The sequence below is a fragment of the Muscardinus avellanarius genome (assembly GCF_963383645.1).
Source record: "Muscardinus avellanarius genome assembly, chromosome: 21".
NCBI lineage: Eukaryota > Metazoa > Chordata > Mammalia > Rodentia > Gliridae > Muscardinus > Muscardinus avellanarius.
In genome coordinates, this window is record NC_137807.1 from 1,015,929 (window position 1) to 1,029,936 (window position 14,008).

Genomic DNA, 14,008 nt, shown 5'->3' on the forward strand with positions numbered 1-14,008 from the left:
GCCCCTAAGTCCATCCATACCAATGAGCCCGCACAGCCCAGCCACACGCGCATGCGCGGCTCACGTCCCACCGCCCTGTCCTCCTCTCCGCAGTATCCCACCCGCAGGACGCTCTGCTCCTCTGACCGCGGTTGCAGAAAGGGATGGACGGACCCACAAAGCAAAGGTGCCTTTTTTTGCTTTCCCCCGGGGCCCCGCAGGCGGTGACCTGGCATTGCGATGACGTTCCCGAAGCCCGCTTCAGGCCCTTAGCCTCTGGCTCCCGGCACCACCAAGCCACACACGGCCTATCAGCCCCGTGTCCTGCTCTGTCCCCAGCGGGCCAGCTGCGGCCTGTGAGTTTGATTCTTGTTTCCCAGGGATAGGAGCTCCTCAAAGCCTGGCATATGGCTGGGCGTAGTGGTGACGCTTGTCACCCCAGTGCTTGGGAGGCTGAGTTGGGAGGGAGGGTTGCAAGTTCAAGGCCAGCCTCAGCAACTTAGTGACACTCTGTTTCAAAATAAAAATAATAAAGCTGGGTGTGATGGCCAACACTTGTAATCCCAGTACTTGGGGAGGCTGGGACCGGAGGATCGCGGTTCGCGGACAGCCTCAGCTACTCAATAAGGCCCTCTGCAACTCAGTGAGACCCTGTTTCAAAATAAAGAATAAAAAAATAGGGCAGGGGGTGTAGCTCAGAGGTAGAATGCCCCGGGTTTAATTCCCAGTACTGCATAAAATAAAATAAAAAATACAAAAGTAAGCTGGATATGGCGGTGCACATCTGAAACCCAGTGCTTGTGAGGCTGAGACAGGAAGATCGCAGGTTCTTGGCCAGTCTCAGCAAGTAGTAAGACTCTCTTCAGCCTTGCAAGACCCTGTTTCAAAATAAAAATAAGCCTGCGGATGTAGACTGCTGAGAGGTAGAATGCCCCTGGGTTCAATCCCTACAAAAAAACAAAGCAAAAATCGTGGCGTGACCTGTTGGTAGAAAATCACATGATCACACGGCCCGCCATGTCACTGGAGTGCTTTTCTGAATTTCTCCAAAGATGGGGGGGCTTGACTTCCTAGTGTGCACTATTCAGGATGGAGCCCAAGGACATTGTGCCTCTCGGCTACACCCCCAGCTCTATTTTTTAATTTTGAAACAGGGTCTCACTAGGTTGCCGAGAGTGTCACCACTTGCTGAGGCTGGCCTCCAACCTGCGGTCCTCCTGTCTCAGCCTCCCAAGTACTGGGATCACAGGCATGCACCACCACACCTGTCTTTATCTTTTCACTTTGACACAGGATCTCCCTGAGTTGCTGAGGGCCTAAGTTGTTGAGGCTGGCTTCAAACCTGCGATCCTCCTGCCTCAGCCTCCTCAGTACTGAGATTACAGGTGTGCACCACCGCACCGGGCAAACGCTTGCTGTCCAATTTTACACTTGGTCCGGGGAATGTTTGTGGGGAAGATGGGGTTCACAGACGCTGAGGCCGCTTCAGCTGGGCAGCACACCATCTCTGCTTGGCTTGGGTCCCCGACGCTCCCTGGAGAATTTCCTCTCCATGGTCTTTTTTCATCTGGCTCCCTGGCAGGCATCCAGACCGGCAGGTGCGTCGTGTTCAAAGGTAACCAGAAGACGTGTGAAGTCTCCGCCTGGTGTCCCATCGAGACCACCGAAGACGCGCCCCGGTGAGCGGCAGGGTGGGACGGACGCGCGGCCTCGGCAGGGACCCGTGGGGCCCTGGTCGGCCGCTCAGGGACCCCTGCCTGGCACGCAGCTGGACACGATCTGGCGCTGATCTGGGAAGGCCCTGCAGCTGGGCTTTGCTTTGGGGAGGGAGGACCGGGCACTGAACTCAGCGGCCTTCTACCTCCGAACAGCATCTCTACCCTGTGTATTTCTTTATTTGGAAACAGGGCCTAAGTTGCTAAATCGCTGAGGCTGGCCCTGATCCTGTGATCGGCCCTGGGTTCAATCCCTAGCATCTCACACACACACACACGCACGCACGCACACGCACACACGCACACACACGCACACACACAGAAACACACAGCGCACACGCACACACAGACACACAGTGCACACACAGACACACACGCACACACACATCCACACACAGAGACACACACGCACAAACACACACGTGCACACACGCACACGCACGCACATGCACAAACATGCAACACACACACACGCACATGCATGCACGCACATACACGCACAAACACATGCACACACAGACACACACGCACACATGCACGTACACACACACACACGCACACGCACAAACACACAGCGCACACGCACACACAGACACACAGTGCACACACAGACACACACGCACACACACGCACAAACACATGCACACACAGAGACACACACGCACAAACACACACGCACACATGCACGCACACGCACAAACATGCACAAACACACACGCACACAGACACACACACACAGATGTACTACTACAACTCAACAGCTAAATTTTAATTTTTTTTTTCAGTACTGGGGATGGAACCCAGGGGCATTCTACCTCTGAGCTCCACCCCCTGCCCTATTTTTTATTTTTTATTTGGAAACAGGGTCTCACTGAGTTGCAGGGGGCCTCACTAAGTAGCTGAGGCTGGCCGTGAACCACGATCCTCTTGTCTCAGCCTCCCGAATGCTGGGATTATAAGTGTGTGCCACAGGCCGGGCGTGGTGGCGCACTCTTGTCATCCCCGCGCTTGGGAGGCGGAGACAGGAGAATCGCGTAGGTTCGAAGCCAGCCTCAGCTACTGAGTGAGGCTCTCAGCACCTTAGTGAGACCCTGTTTCCAAATAAAGTATAAAATAGGTCTGGGACTGTAGCCTGGAGGTAGAAAAGCCCCTGGGCTACACCTCCAGTACCACAAAAAATTAAAAAAAATGAAAAATAAAAAACAAGTGTGTGCCACCACACACAGTGAATTTAAATTGAAATACCAGTATCTGCTTAGTAGCTACCAAGACCAAAGTGACTCAGGGCCACTCCAGCGTGCGCGTGTGTGTGTGTGTGTGTGTGTGTGTGTGTGTTGGGGGCACTGCCCCAAGCTGGCGTGTAGAAGGCCCAGGCCGAGGCACTGGGCGCCGTCACCCTGTCCATTACCCCGGGTTCATTTCTAGGCCAGGGAAGTTTCTCTGTCACAGAGGAATGGGCAGCCGTAGGAGGAACATCATCCCACACCCGGCCATTCTTGGTTCAACACAAGGGGCCCTTGACTGGCCCCGTGACCAGCCCATTCATCAGCTAAAGACCCGTCTCCTGGCCCTGGGTGGCATCTTGACACGACCTCGGGCAACCAGGCCCCCGATTTTCAGGTCCCTCCCGTGGAATTCACGAAGATGAATTCATTCAACATATCCAGCCCGTGTTGTAAGTGTTTGATATTTACCTCCTATGTGATGAGGCAGAACCGTTTCCTTAATTTTATGTAAGATAGAGGAAGTTCCGGAAATAAAGCCAGTCACAAGGCTAACGGGACAGATAAGACACAGGCGGGTGCAGTGGCACGCACGCCTGTGATCCCAGTACTTGGGAGGCTGAGACAGGAGGATCACAGGTTCGCGGCCAGCCTCAACTACTTAGTGAAGCCCTCTGCAACTCAGTGAGACCCTGTTTCAAAATAAAGAATAAAGCCGGGCTTGGTGGTGCGCGCTTGTCATCCCAGCATTCGGGAGGCTGAGACCAGAGGATCGTGGTTCGCGGACAGCCTCAGCTACTTAGTGAGGCCCTCTGCAACTCAGTGAGACCTGGTTTCAAAATAAAGAATAAAAAATAGGGCAAGGGGTGTAGCTCAGAGGTCAAATGCCCCTGGGTTCCATCCCCAGACCTGCAAAAATAAATTAATAAATAAAAATAAATAAAGAATAAAAAATTGGGCAGGGAGAGGGTATAGCTTGGAGGTCAACTCTGGGTTCCATCCCCAGACCTGCAAAAATAAATTAATAAATAAAAATAAATAAAGAATAAATAAAGAATAAAAAATTGGGCAGGGAGGGGGTATAGCTTGGAGGTCAAATGCCTCTGGGTTCCATCCCCAGACTTGGAAAAAAAAAAAAAAAAAGACTGCAACCGAATTCAGCTCTATCCCTTTAGAACCAGCCGTGGAGGGAGTATTCACACCATGGTAATGGGCAATCACTGCGTATCAAGCCTTTTCTCCCCTAGGGACCTGGCTTACCGACACACGGCTGCACATACCTCTGTCTCTTTTTATCCCAAAGACTAAGCGTAAAACCAGAAGCTGATCCAGTCGTGGTGGTGCAGGTCTGTCATCCCAGTACTTGGGAGGCTGAGACAGGAAGATCACAGGTTCGAGGACAGCCTCAGCAAGTAGTGAGACTCAAATGAACCTAGAAAGACCCTGTTTCAAAATGAGAAATAAAAAAACGGGCTGAGGGTGTGGCTCGAAGGTAGAATGCCTCTGGGTTCAACCCCAGTACTGCGCGCGCACACACACACACACACACACACAATCAAAAACAAAACAAAAACAAAAACAAAAATACCCAGAAGCCTCTGGCCTCAGTGGCCCACTGACTCCCTCTGCCCCTGCGGTCCCTCACCCTCATTTCTCTCTCCCAGGCCTGCGCTCCTGAGAAGCGCTGAAAACTTCACCGTGCTCATCAAGAACAATATCGACTTCCCTGGCCACAACTACACCACGTAAGGGCCTACAATACCTGGCTGTAACAGTTACCTACAGCTGTGTAACAAATGGCCCCCAACCTACAAAGCCCCCTAAAAGGATACTTACCCTCTCCCTCGGTTTCCGTGGATCAGGAATCTGGGAATGTCTTTGCCGGCTGGTTCAAGCTCAGGTCTCCCAGGTTAGAGCTGTTGACTGAGGCTACATCTCCCAGGCTGGGCTGGGACTGAGAGCCCTTTGCCAGGCTCACTCCCGTAGCCATTGGCTGGCACCTCGGTGCCTCCCCGAGGTGAACCGGGATGTCCTTAGGCCACGGTGGCCGGCTTCCCCAGAGCAGGCACCGAGACGGAAGCCATGGTCTTTGGAAGTGACACAGCAGCCCTTCGGCCGTGTGCGACTGGCTGCCCGGGCCAACCGCGGCACATGGGAGAGGACCCGCCCGTGTCGCCCAGGCAGCCGTTGTTGGTAAGGATGTCTGTCCCTCTGCTTTTCCCTGTGCACAGGAGAAACATCCTGCCGGGTCTGAACACCAGCTGTACCTTTCACAAGACTCTGAATCCGCAGTGCCCCATCTTCCGGCTGGGGGATATCTTCCGGGAGACTGGAGATAACTTCTCGGAGGTGGCAGTGCAGGTCGGTGGCGTGTGTACAGGGCGTGTGGGTCGCGGGCACGGGGCGTGGTGGGCGCCCAACAGTCAGGAGGCCAGCTCGCTGGATCCAAAGACCATGGCCCATATTTACTGGGCCACGCATTTTGGTTTGGTTTGGGTACTGGGATTTGAACACAGGGCCAATCTACCTCTGAGCTCCACCCTAGCCCCATTTTATTTATTTATTTATTTATTTTTGTGGTGGTACTGGGGTTCCTGGAAGCCCTTCTACCCCCGGCTACAGTCCCACGGGCTACACTGCCAGACCTATTTTTACACTTTTATGTAGAAACAGGGTCTCTTAAGCCAGCGCAGCTGGCTTCGAACCTACGCGGTCCTCCTGTCTCCGCCTCCCGAGTGCAGGGATTACAAGCGTGCGCCACCACACCCGGCTTATTTATTTTTTATTTTTTATTTATTTTTGTGGTACTGGGGGTGGAACCCAGAGGCTTTCTACCTCCGGGCTATACTCCCAGACCTATTTTATATTTTATTTGGAAACAGGGTGTCACTAAGTTGCTGAGAGCCTCACTAAGTAGCTGAGGCTGGCTTCGAACCTGCGCGATCCTCCTGCCTCAGCCTCCCAAGCTCAGGGATTACAAGAGTGCACCACCACGCCTGGGTATTTTTTAATTTTAAAACAGGAGGCCAGGGGTGGTGGCCCACATCCGTAATCCCTGTACTCAGTGAGACCCTGTTTCCAAATAAAGTATAAAAAATAGGGCTGGGGGTGTAGCTCGAAGCTAGAATGCCCCTGGGTTCTGTACCCAGTACCACAAAAAGGAAAGAAAGGAAAGAAGGAAAGAAAAGAAAGGAAGAAAGAAAGAAAAGAAAGAAAGGAAGGAAGACAGAAGTTTTCCTTGAGGGTCTCGCTAAGTTGCTGCCTCTGGTCTCCAACCTGCAGTCCTCCCGTCTCAGCCTCCAAGTACAGGGATGACGCGTGCAGGCCGAGCCCCGTGTACCTAACAGCAAACCCAGGCACGGGCCAGGGCTTGGGCTGCGTCGCCCGCTCTGGCCCGGAGCCCTGAGAGCAGCTACTTGGTCTATGGTTTCCTGCAACACACCATCACAAGCGCAATGGCTCAAAACAATGCGTGCTTTCTTTGGATTCCGGAGGCTTCTGGAAAAACCAAATTCCCTTCGCGGAGACCAAGTTAAGGCTCCAGCGGGGCCTGGCTCCCTCTGGAGGCTCGGGGGGGAGAGTGCCCGGCCCTGGCCACCCTCTAGAACATTCCCTGCACGTCTGGGTTCCCGGCCCTTTTCTCAGTCTTCAGTGAGAGCCAGTGGTGCGGCTTGCTCAGGGGTCGTACCGACTCCTTTTTAATTTACTTTTCATTTTATTTTATTTTATTTTATTTATTTATTATTATTATTATTTTTTGGTGGTACTGGGGGTGGAACCCAGAGGCTTTCTACCTCCGGGCTATACTCCCAGACCTTTTTTCTATTTTATTTGGAAACAGGGTCTCACTAAGTTGCCGAGAGCCTCACTAAGTAGCTGAGGCTGGCTTCGAACCTGCGCGATCCTCCTGTCTCAGCCTCCCAAGCGCGGGGATGACAAGCGTGCGCCACCACGCCCGGCTCATTTTATTTTATTGTCTGTGTGAATACGGTACGGGGGATTGAAGCCAGAGGCATTCTACCTTCACGCTACACCCCCAGCCCTACTTTATTTTAATTTAACTATATTTTATTGTGGTACTGGGGATTGAACCCAGGGGCATTCTAGCTCCGAGTGACACCCCTAGCCCAATTTTTTTTTTTTTTTGAAACAAGGTCTCGCTAAGTTGTGGAGGGCCTCAATAAGTAGCTGAGGCTGACCGCGAACCTGTGATCCTCCTGTCTCAGCCTCCCAAGGACTGGGATTACAGGTGTGCACCATGATACCCAGCTACACTGACTTTTTTTTTTTTGGTGGTACTGAGGATGGAACCCAGGGGCATTCTACCTCTGAGCTATACCTACAGCTCTATTTTTTATTTTTTATTTTGAAACTGGGTCTCACTGAGTTGCAAAGGATCTCACTAAGTAGCTGAGGCTGTCCGCGAACTGCGATCCTTCTGTCTCAGCCTCCCAAATGCTGGGATTACAAGGGTGCGCCACCACGCCCAGCACATTGGCTCTTTATTCTGTTTCTAAACATCCTCTTCTCTCTCTCTCTCTCTCTCTCTCTCTCTCTCTCTCTCTCTCTGGTGGTACTGGGGTTCCTAGAAGCCCTTTCACCTCCGGGCTATGCTCCCAGACCCATTTTTATACTTTTTAAATTTGGAAACAGGGTCTCTTAAGCCAGCGAGGCTGGCTTCGAACCTGTGCGATCCACCTGTCTGTGCCATCACGCCCCCGGCTCCTCTCCTCTCTTATGAAAGCTTTTTTTTTTTTTTTGTACTGGGGGTTGAACTCAGGGGAATTCTACCTCTAAAATACATCCCTAGATCTTTTAAAAATCTTTATTTTGGCCAGGGATGGTGCCACATACTTGTAATCTTAGTACTTGGGAGGCTTGAGGTAGGAGGATCCCAGTTTGCAGCCAGCCTTAGCTACTTAGTGAGATCTTGATTCAAAATAAAGAATAAAAAAATAGGGCTGGGGTGTAGCTCGGAGGTAGAATGTGCCTGGGTTCAATCCCCAGTCCTACAAAAAAAAAATGTTTATTTTTGTAACAGGGTCTCACTAAGTAGCTGAGGCTTACTCGAACCTGATCCTCCTGTCTCGGCCTCCCAAGTATAGGGATTCCCAGCATAAGCCTCCACGCCCAGCAAAACAAATAACAAAAAACACGGTCCTTATAGGAGGGAGGACCTGTGTGTGTCTGTGGTACTGGGGACTGAACCCAGGGTATTTCTACCCCCAAGCTACACCTCTAGCGCTATCTGAATTTTATTTGGAAACAAGGTCTCTCTAGGTTGCTGAGAGGCTCCCTACTTGCTGAGGCTGTCCTTGAACCCGTGGTCCTCCTCTCTCAGTCTCCCAAGTACTGGGATGGCAGGTGTGCGCCACCGCCCAGCAACATAGAGCATTTAAAAGAGGTGGGATTTATGGCCCACCTGGGTAACTGGGATAATCTCCCATCTCAAGATCCTTAACAGAGCGGGCGTGGTGGCGCACGCTCGTCATCCCCGCACTTGGGAGGCTGAGACAGGAGGATCGCGCAAGTTCAAAGCCAGCCTCAGCTACTTAGCGAGGCTCTCAGCAACTTAGTGAGACTCTGTTTCCAAATAAAATATAAAATAGGGCTGGTAGTATAGCTGGAGGTAGAAAAGCCCCTGGGTTCCACCCTCAGTACCACCAAAAGAAAAAAAAATTCCTTAATATACCCACAGTGCCAGGAGCCTTCCCCAAGGGAATCCAGAGAGATAAAACAAAAAATATTTGACTGGATGCCATGAATTCCAACCAAACAAGTTTCAATTTATCTTTAATGGGGATGTGGGGGGGATTAAAGGCGCCAGATGTGCAGGAATGGTTTTTTGAAAATTATATTGTTGAGCTGGGCATACTGACACATACCTATAATCCCGATACCAGGGAGGCTGAGACAAGAGGGTTGCGGCTTCAAGGCCAGCCTCAGAACTTTAGAAAAACTTTTCAAAGCAAAACAAAACAACACCAAAAAATAGTGATGGCACACGCTTGTCATCCCAGTACTTGGGAGGCTGAGATGGGAAGATCGCAGGTTCGCGGCCAGCCTCAGCTGCTTAGCGAGGCCCTCTGCAACTTAGTGAGACCCTGTTTCAAAATAAAGAATAAAAAATAGGGCTGAGGGTATAGCTCAGAGGTAGAAGCCCTCTGGCTTCAATCTGCAGTACTACATAAACCGAAAAGGCAAAATCTCTCCGGCAGCCCTGATTGCCGTGCGGGGCGCCGTGCGGGGGTCGCGGGGCCGGGCCAGCAGCTCAGGGACGGTGTTGTTGCCGCCCCCAGGGAGGAATCATGGGCATCGAGATCTACTGGGACTGCAACCTGGACAGCTGGTCCCATCGCTGCCGGCCCAAGTACAGTTTCCGTCGCCTCGACGACAAGGCCACCACCGAGTCCCTGTACCCTGGATACAACTTCAGGTCAGGCTGGCTCAGCTCCCGGCCTCCAGGAGCCACGGCCCCAGCTGGTTTCCCGAGACAAACTCTGCTAAGCCGGGTGGGCGCGGTGGCGCACGCTTGTCATCCCAGCATTCAGAAGGCTGAGCAGGGGGATCACGGTTCGGGGACAGCCTCAGCTGCTTAGTGAGGCCCTCTGCAACTGAGACCCGGTTTCCAAATAAAGAATAAAAAATAGGGCTGGGGGTGGTGGCGCACGCTTGTAATCCCCGCGCTTGGGAGGCTGAGACAGGAGGATCGCACGGGTTCGAAGCCAGCCTCAGCTACTTAGTGAGGCTCTCAGCAACTTAGTGAGACCCTGTTTCCAAATAAAATATATTAAAAAAAAAAAGGTCTGGGAGTAGAGCCCAGAGGTAGAAAGCCTCTGGGTTTCACCCCTAGTACCACCAAAAAAAAAAAAAAAAAGAATAAAAAATAGGGCTGGGGTGTAGCTCAGAGGTAGAATGCCCCTGGGGTCCATCCCCAGTACTGAAAAGAATAAAATAAAATAACACAGGGACGGAGGTGGAGCTCCAGGGTAGACAGGCAGACCGGATCGGCTACCGGTTTTGCTTTGTCTTCTCTTTCCTGAAATGTCAGCACTTTCAAGGCGAACTTTATAAACAAAGATTCTTTTCCTCCGGCAGGTATGCCAAGTACTATGTGGAAAACAGCGTGGAGAAGCGCACGCTGATCAAAGTGTTTGGAATCCGCTTTGACATCTTGGTTTTCGGCACTGTAAGTCTCTCCGGGGGCCCAGGACGGCGGCCCACGGTGCGGTGGTGGCTCCGGGGGGCGAGCTCGCCACGCGGCCGTCATTAATGGCACCCGGCATTTTGCTCGGGACACAGAGAGGAAGACGAGCTGTCCTGCAAGTCCTAAGACCGAGTCATCTGAGGAAAACGTGTGGGACTCGGGGGGAAATGGTAATATTCCCGAGGGAAGAAAGAGAGAAGAAAAAGAAAGAAAATAAAGAAAGAAAAATTTCTCTGCAGCCGGGTGTGGTGGGCACGCTAGTAATCCCAGTATTTGAGAGCCTGAGACCGGAGGATCGCGGTTCGAGGACAGCCTCAGCTACTTAGTGAGCCCCTCTGCAACTCAGTGAGACCCGGTTTCAAAGTAAAGAATAAAAAATAGGGCAGGGGGTGTAGCTCGGAGGTCGAATGCCCATGGATTCCATCCCCAGTACTGCAAAATAAAATGGGGACAGGGGGTGTAGCTTGGAGGCTCAAGCCTCAGCACCAAAAAAAAAAAAAAGAAAAGAAAAGAAAAGAAAGGTCAGGTGTGGTGGCACACACTTGTAATCCCAGTACTTGGGAGGCAGAGACAGGAGGATCGCGGTTCGCGGACAGCCTCAGCTACTCAGTGAGGCACTCCGCAACTTAGTGAGACCCTATTTTAAAATAAAGAATAGCTGGGCGTGGTGGCGCACGCTTGTAATCCCCGCGCTTGGGAGGCGGAGACAGGAGGATCGCGGATTCGCTGGCTTATGAGACCCTGTTTCCAAATAAAATTGTAAAAATAGGTCTGGGAGTGTATCCCGGAGGTAGAAAGGCTTCCAGGAACCCCAGTATCACCAAAAAAAAAAAAAAAAAAAAAAAAAAAAAGGTCAGGTGTGGTGGCGCACACTTGTAATCCCAGTACTTGGGAGGCAGAGACAGGAGGATCCAGGTTCGCGGCCAACCTCAGCTACTTAGGCCCCTCCACAACTTAGTGTGACCCTGTTTCAAAATAAAGAATAAAAAGAAGTGGGGCTGGGGGTGTAGCTCAGAGGTAGAATGCTCCTGTGTTCAATGCCCAGTACTGAGAAATAAATAAATAAACAAAAAAATTCATGGGCCTAGGCTCAGCTTAAAGAGCAGAGACAGGACACAGGAGCGTCGCAGCCCCAGCCTTCCCTCCCGCTACCGGGAGCAGGAGGGCGAGGGCGCGGATATCGGTCACAGCACCAGGCTCTGCTCCGGGGGGGTGGGGAGCCTCAAAATTCACGCTGGAGCAAAGGGGCTCTGAATCCCCATGGAGTAACGTTTGCTGTTCCCCCTGCAGGGAGGAAAATTTGACATTATCCAGCTGGTGGTCTACATCGGATCCACCCTCTCCTACTTCGGTTTGGTAAGAGACTCGCTTGCCCACGGCCTGGGAGAAGGAGCTGGGGAAAGGAGGTGTCCCGACCCTGGGGCTTGTCGTCCCCCCAGGCCACCGTGTTCATCGACTTCATCATCAACACCTACTCCAGCGCCTTCTGCCGGGCCCGCGTCTACCCGTGCTGCAAGTGCTGCGAGCCCTGCGCCGTCAACGAGTACTACTACAGCAAGAAGTGCAAGTCGATCGTGGAGCCCAAGCCGGTGAGGCCCCGGGTTTCAGATCCGGAGAGGCCGGGAGCGACCGCAGGCTTCATCCTGCGGTTGGCAAGTCCCCGCAAGACGCTGACCCACCATCTTGCGGGCCAATCCTTTGAGGCATTCGACCTCCGAGCTACACCCCCAGCCCTACTTTTTATTTTTTGTTTTGAAACAGGGTCTCACTGAGTTGCAGAGGGCCTCACTAAGTAGCTGAGGCTGTCCGCGAACCGCGATCCTCCTGTCTCAGCCTCCCAAGTGCTGGGATGACAAGCGTGCGCCACCACCGCTGGCTGATTCTTCATAATTCTGCATCAAAGTGAACAAATGGCCGGGTGTGGTGGCGCACGCTTGTCATCCCCGCGCTTGGGAGGCGGAGACAGGAGGATCGCGCAGGTTCGAAGCCAGCCGTGCGCGCTGGCTTAGGAGACCCTGTTTCCAAATATAAAATGTAAAAATAGGTGTGGAAGTGTAGCCTGGGGTAGAAGGGCTTCCAGGAACCCCAGTACCACAAAAAAAAAAAAAGTGAACAAATGTTTCAACCTTCTCCTAGACGTTAAAGTACGTGTCCTTTGTGGACGAGCCCTACATTCGGATGATAGACCGGCAGCTACTTGGGAAGAGCCTGCAAGACGTCAAGGGCAAAAAAGTCCCAGTAAGTTAAAGCATTTTATCTTTTTTTCTTTTCATTTTTTTCTTGGGGGGGGTACTTGGGGTGGAACCCAGAGACATTGTACCTCTGAGCTACACCCCAGCCCTATTTTTCAGTCTTTATTTTGAAGCAGGGTCTCACTGAGTTGCAGAGGGCCTAAGTAGCTGAGGCTGTCCGCGAACCGCGATCCTCGTGTCTCAGCGTCCCAAGTACTGGGATGACAGACGTGCGCCACCACACCTGGCTCTGTCTGTCATTTCCTAAATTAATAAAATTACCCAGGCGTGGTATATAGATAGATAGAGAGAGAGATTGATAGAAAGTAGGGGACATGTAGCTCAGTGGTAGAATGGGCTCAGTCCTTAGCACCATTAGATAACAAACAAACAAACAAATAAACAGATGGGGGTGCACGCTTGTAGTCCCAGCACCTGGGAGGCTGAGACAGGAGATTGCAGGTTTGAGGCCAGCCTCAGCTACAGGGGAGACTTTCACCCACCTAGTGAGATCCTGTTTCCAAATAAGGCTGGGGTGTAGCTTGAAGGGTTCAATCCCCTGCATCACACACGCACACACGCGTGCACACACGCACACATGCACGCACACACGCGTGCACACACGCACCCCGTGGCTCAGGCTGGGACCTTGTTTTCGCAGAGGCCGGAGACGGACCTGGCGCTCTCGCAGCTGGCCCTGGCCCTGGCGGCGGCCGGGCCCGAGGAGGAGCGGGAGGAGGAGCGGGAGCAGGAGGAGAAGGAGGAGGAGCAGGAGGAGGAGGAGGAGGAGCAGGAGGAGGAGCAGGAGGAGGAGCAGGAGGAGGAGGAGCAGGAGGAGCAGGAGCAGGAGGAGGAGCAGCGGCAGGAGGCGCAGGCCCTGCGGCCGCTGCACGCGGGCCGGACCCCGGGCTGGTGCCGCTGCGGCCGCTGCCGGGCGTCGGCGCTGCCCCGGGCGCGGCGCGGGCCGGAGGAGCTGTGCTGCCGCCGGCGGCCCGGGCCCTGCCTGGCCGCGTCCGAGCCCTTCCGCCGGCTGGCGCTGTCGGCGCCCGCGCTGCGCCTGCAGCTGCTCTGCCGGGAGCCCCTGGCGCCCGCGCCCGGCCCCGAGCGGCTGCGGCGCCTGGCCCTCGCCTGCTGCGCGCGCTGGCGCTTCGGCCGCCTGGCCGGCCACGCCGTGCTGCCCAGCTGCTGCCGCCGGGCCATCCGCGCCCGCTTCCCCCAGGCCGGCCCGCCCCGCGGGGCCCCGCGCCCGCACGAAGAATAAAGCTGGGCCGGGGGCCACCCCCGGACCTGCAAAAGAGGAAAAAAAGAAAGAAAAAGAAAAAAAGAGCCCCCTGACCACCGGGGGCTGTGGCAATCCCGCCGCCCTGTGCACCTGCAGCTAAAGGGGCGCTCTGCGTGGCTCAGCGTGCAGGCTGACCCCTGAAGCCAACCAGCACCTCCCCGCAGGGACTGAGAACGGGGAGAGTCAGATCCAGGGGTGTGTGTGTGTGGGGGGGGTACTGGGGATGGAACCCAGGGGCATTCTACCTCCGAGCTCCACCCCCCAGCCCTATTTTTTTATTCCTTATTTTATTTTTTATTATTATTATTATTGGTGGTACTGGGGTTCCAGGAAACCCTTCTACCTCTGGGCTACACTCCCAGACCTATTTT

The 14,008-nt window shown here is 53.4% G+C and overlaps 1 protein-coding gene across 1 annotated transcript in view; it reads left to right on the forward strand.

Moving 5' to 3' along the window:
• Positions 1-13,616, forward strand: part of P2RX7 (purinergic receptor P2X 7) — a gene marked incomplete at both ends in the record, with an annotated part of 29,172 nt that extends 15,556 nt beyond the window's left edge. The window contains 10 exons of the mRNA XM_080717579.1: positions 94-166; positions 1,562-1,658; positions 4,582-4,662; positions 5,149-5,278; positions 9,217-9,353; positions 10,016-10,106; positions 11,415-11,480; positions 11,564-11,713; positions 12,261-12,362; positions 13,197-13,616. Coding sequence (XP_080573705.1) covers positions 94-166; positions 1,562-1,658; positions 4,582-4,662; positions 5,149-5,278; positions 9,217-9,353; positions 10,016-10,106; positions 11,415-11,480; positions 11,564-11,713; positions 12,261-12,362; positions 13,197-13,616 — 1,347 coding nt within the window. The remainder of the gene's footprint in view (positions 1-93; positions 167-1,561; positions 1,659-4,581; positions 4,663-5,148; positions 5,279-9,216; positions 9,354-10,015; positions 10,107-11,414; positions 11,481-11,563; positions 11,714-12,260; positions 12,363-13,196) is intronic.
• Between the last annotated feature and the right edge of the window lie 392 nt (positions 13,617-14,008).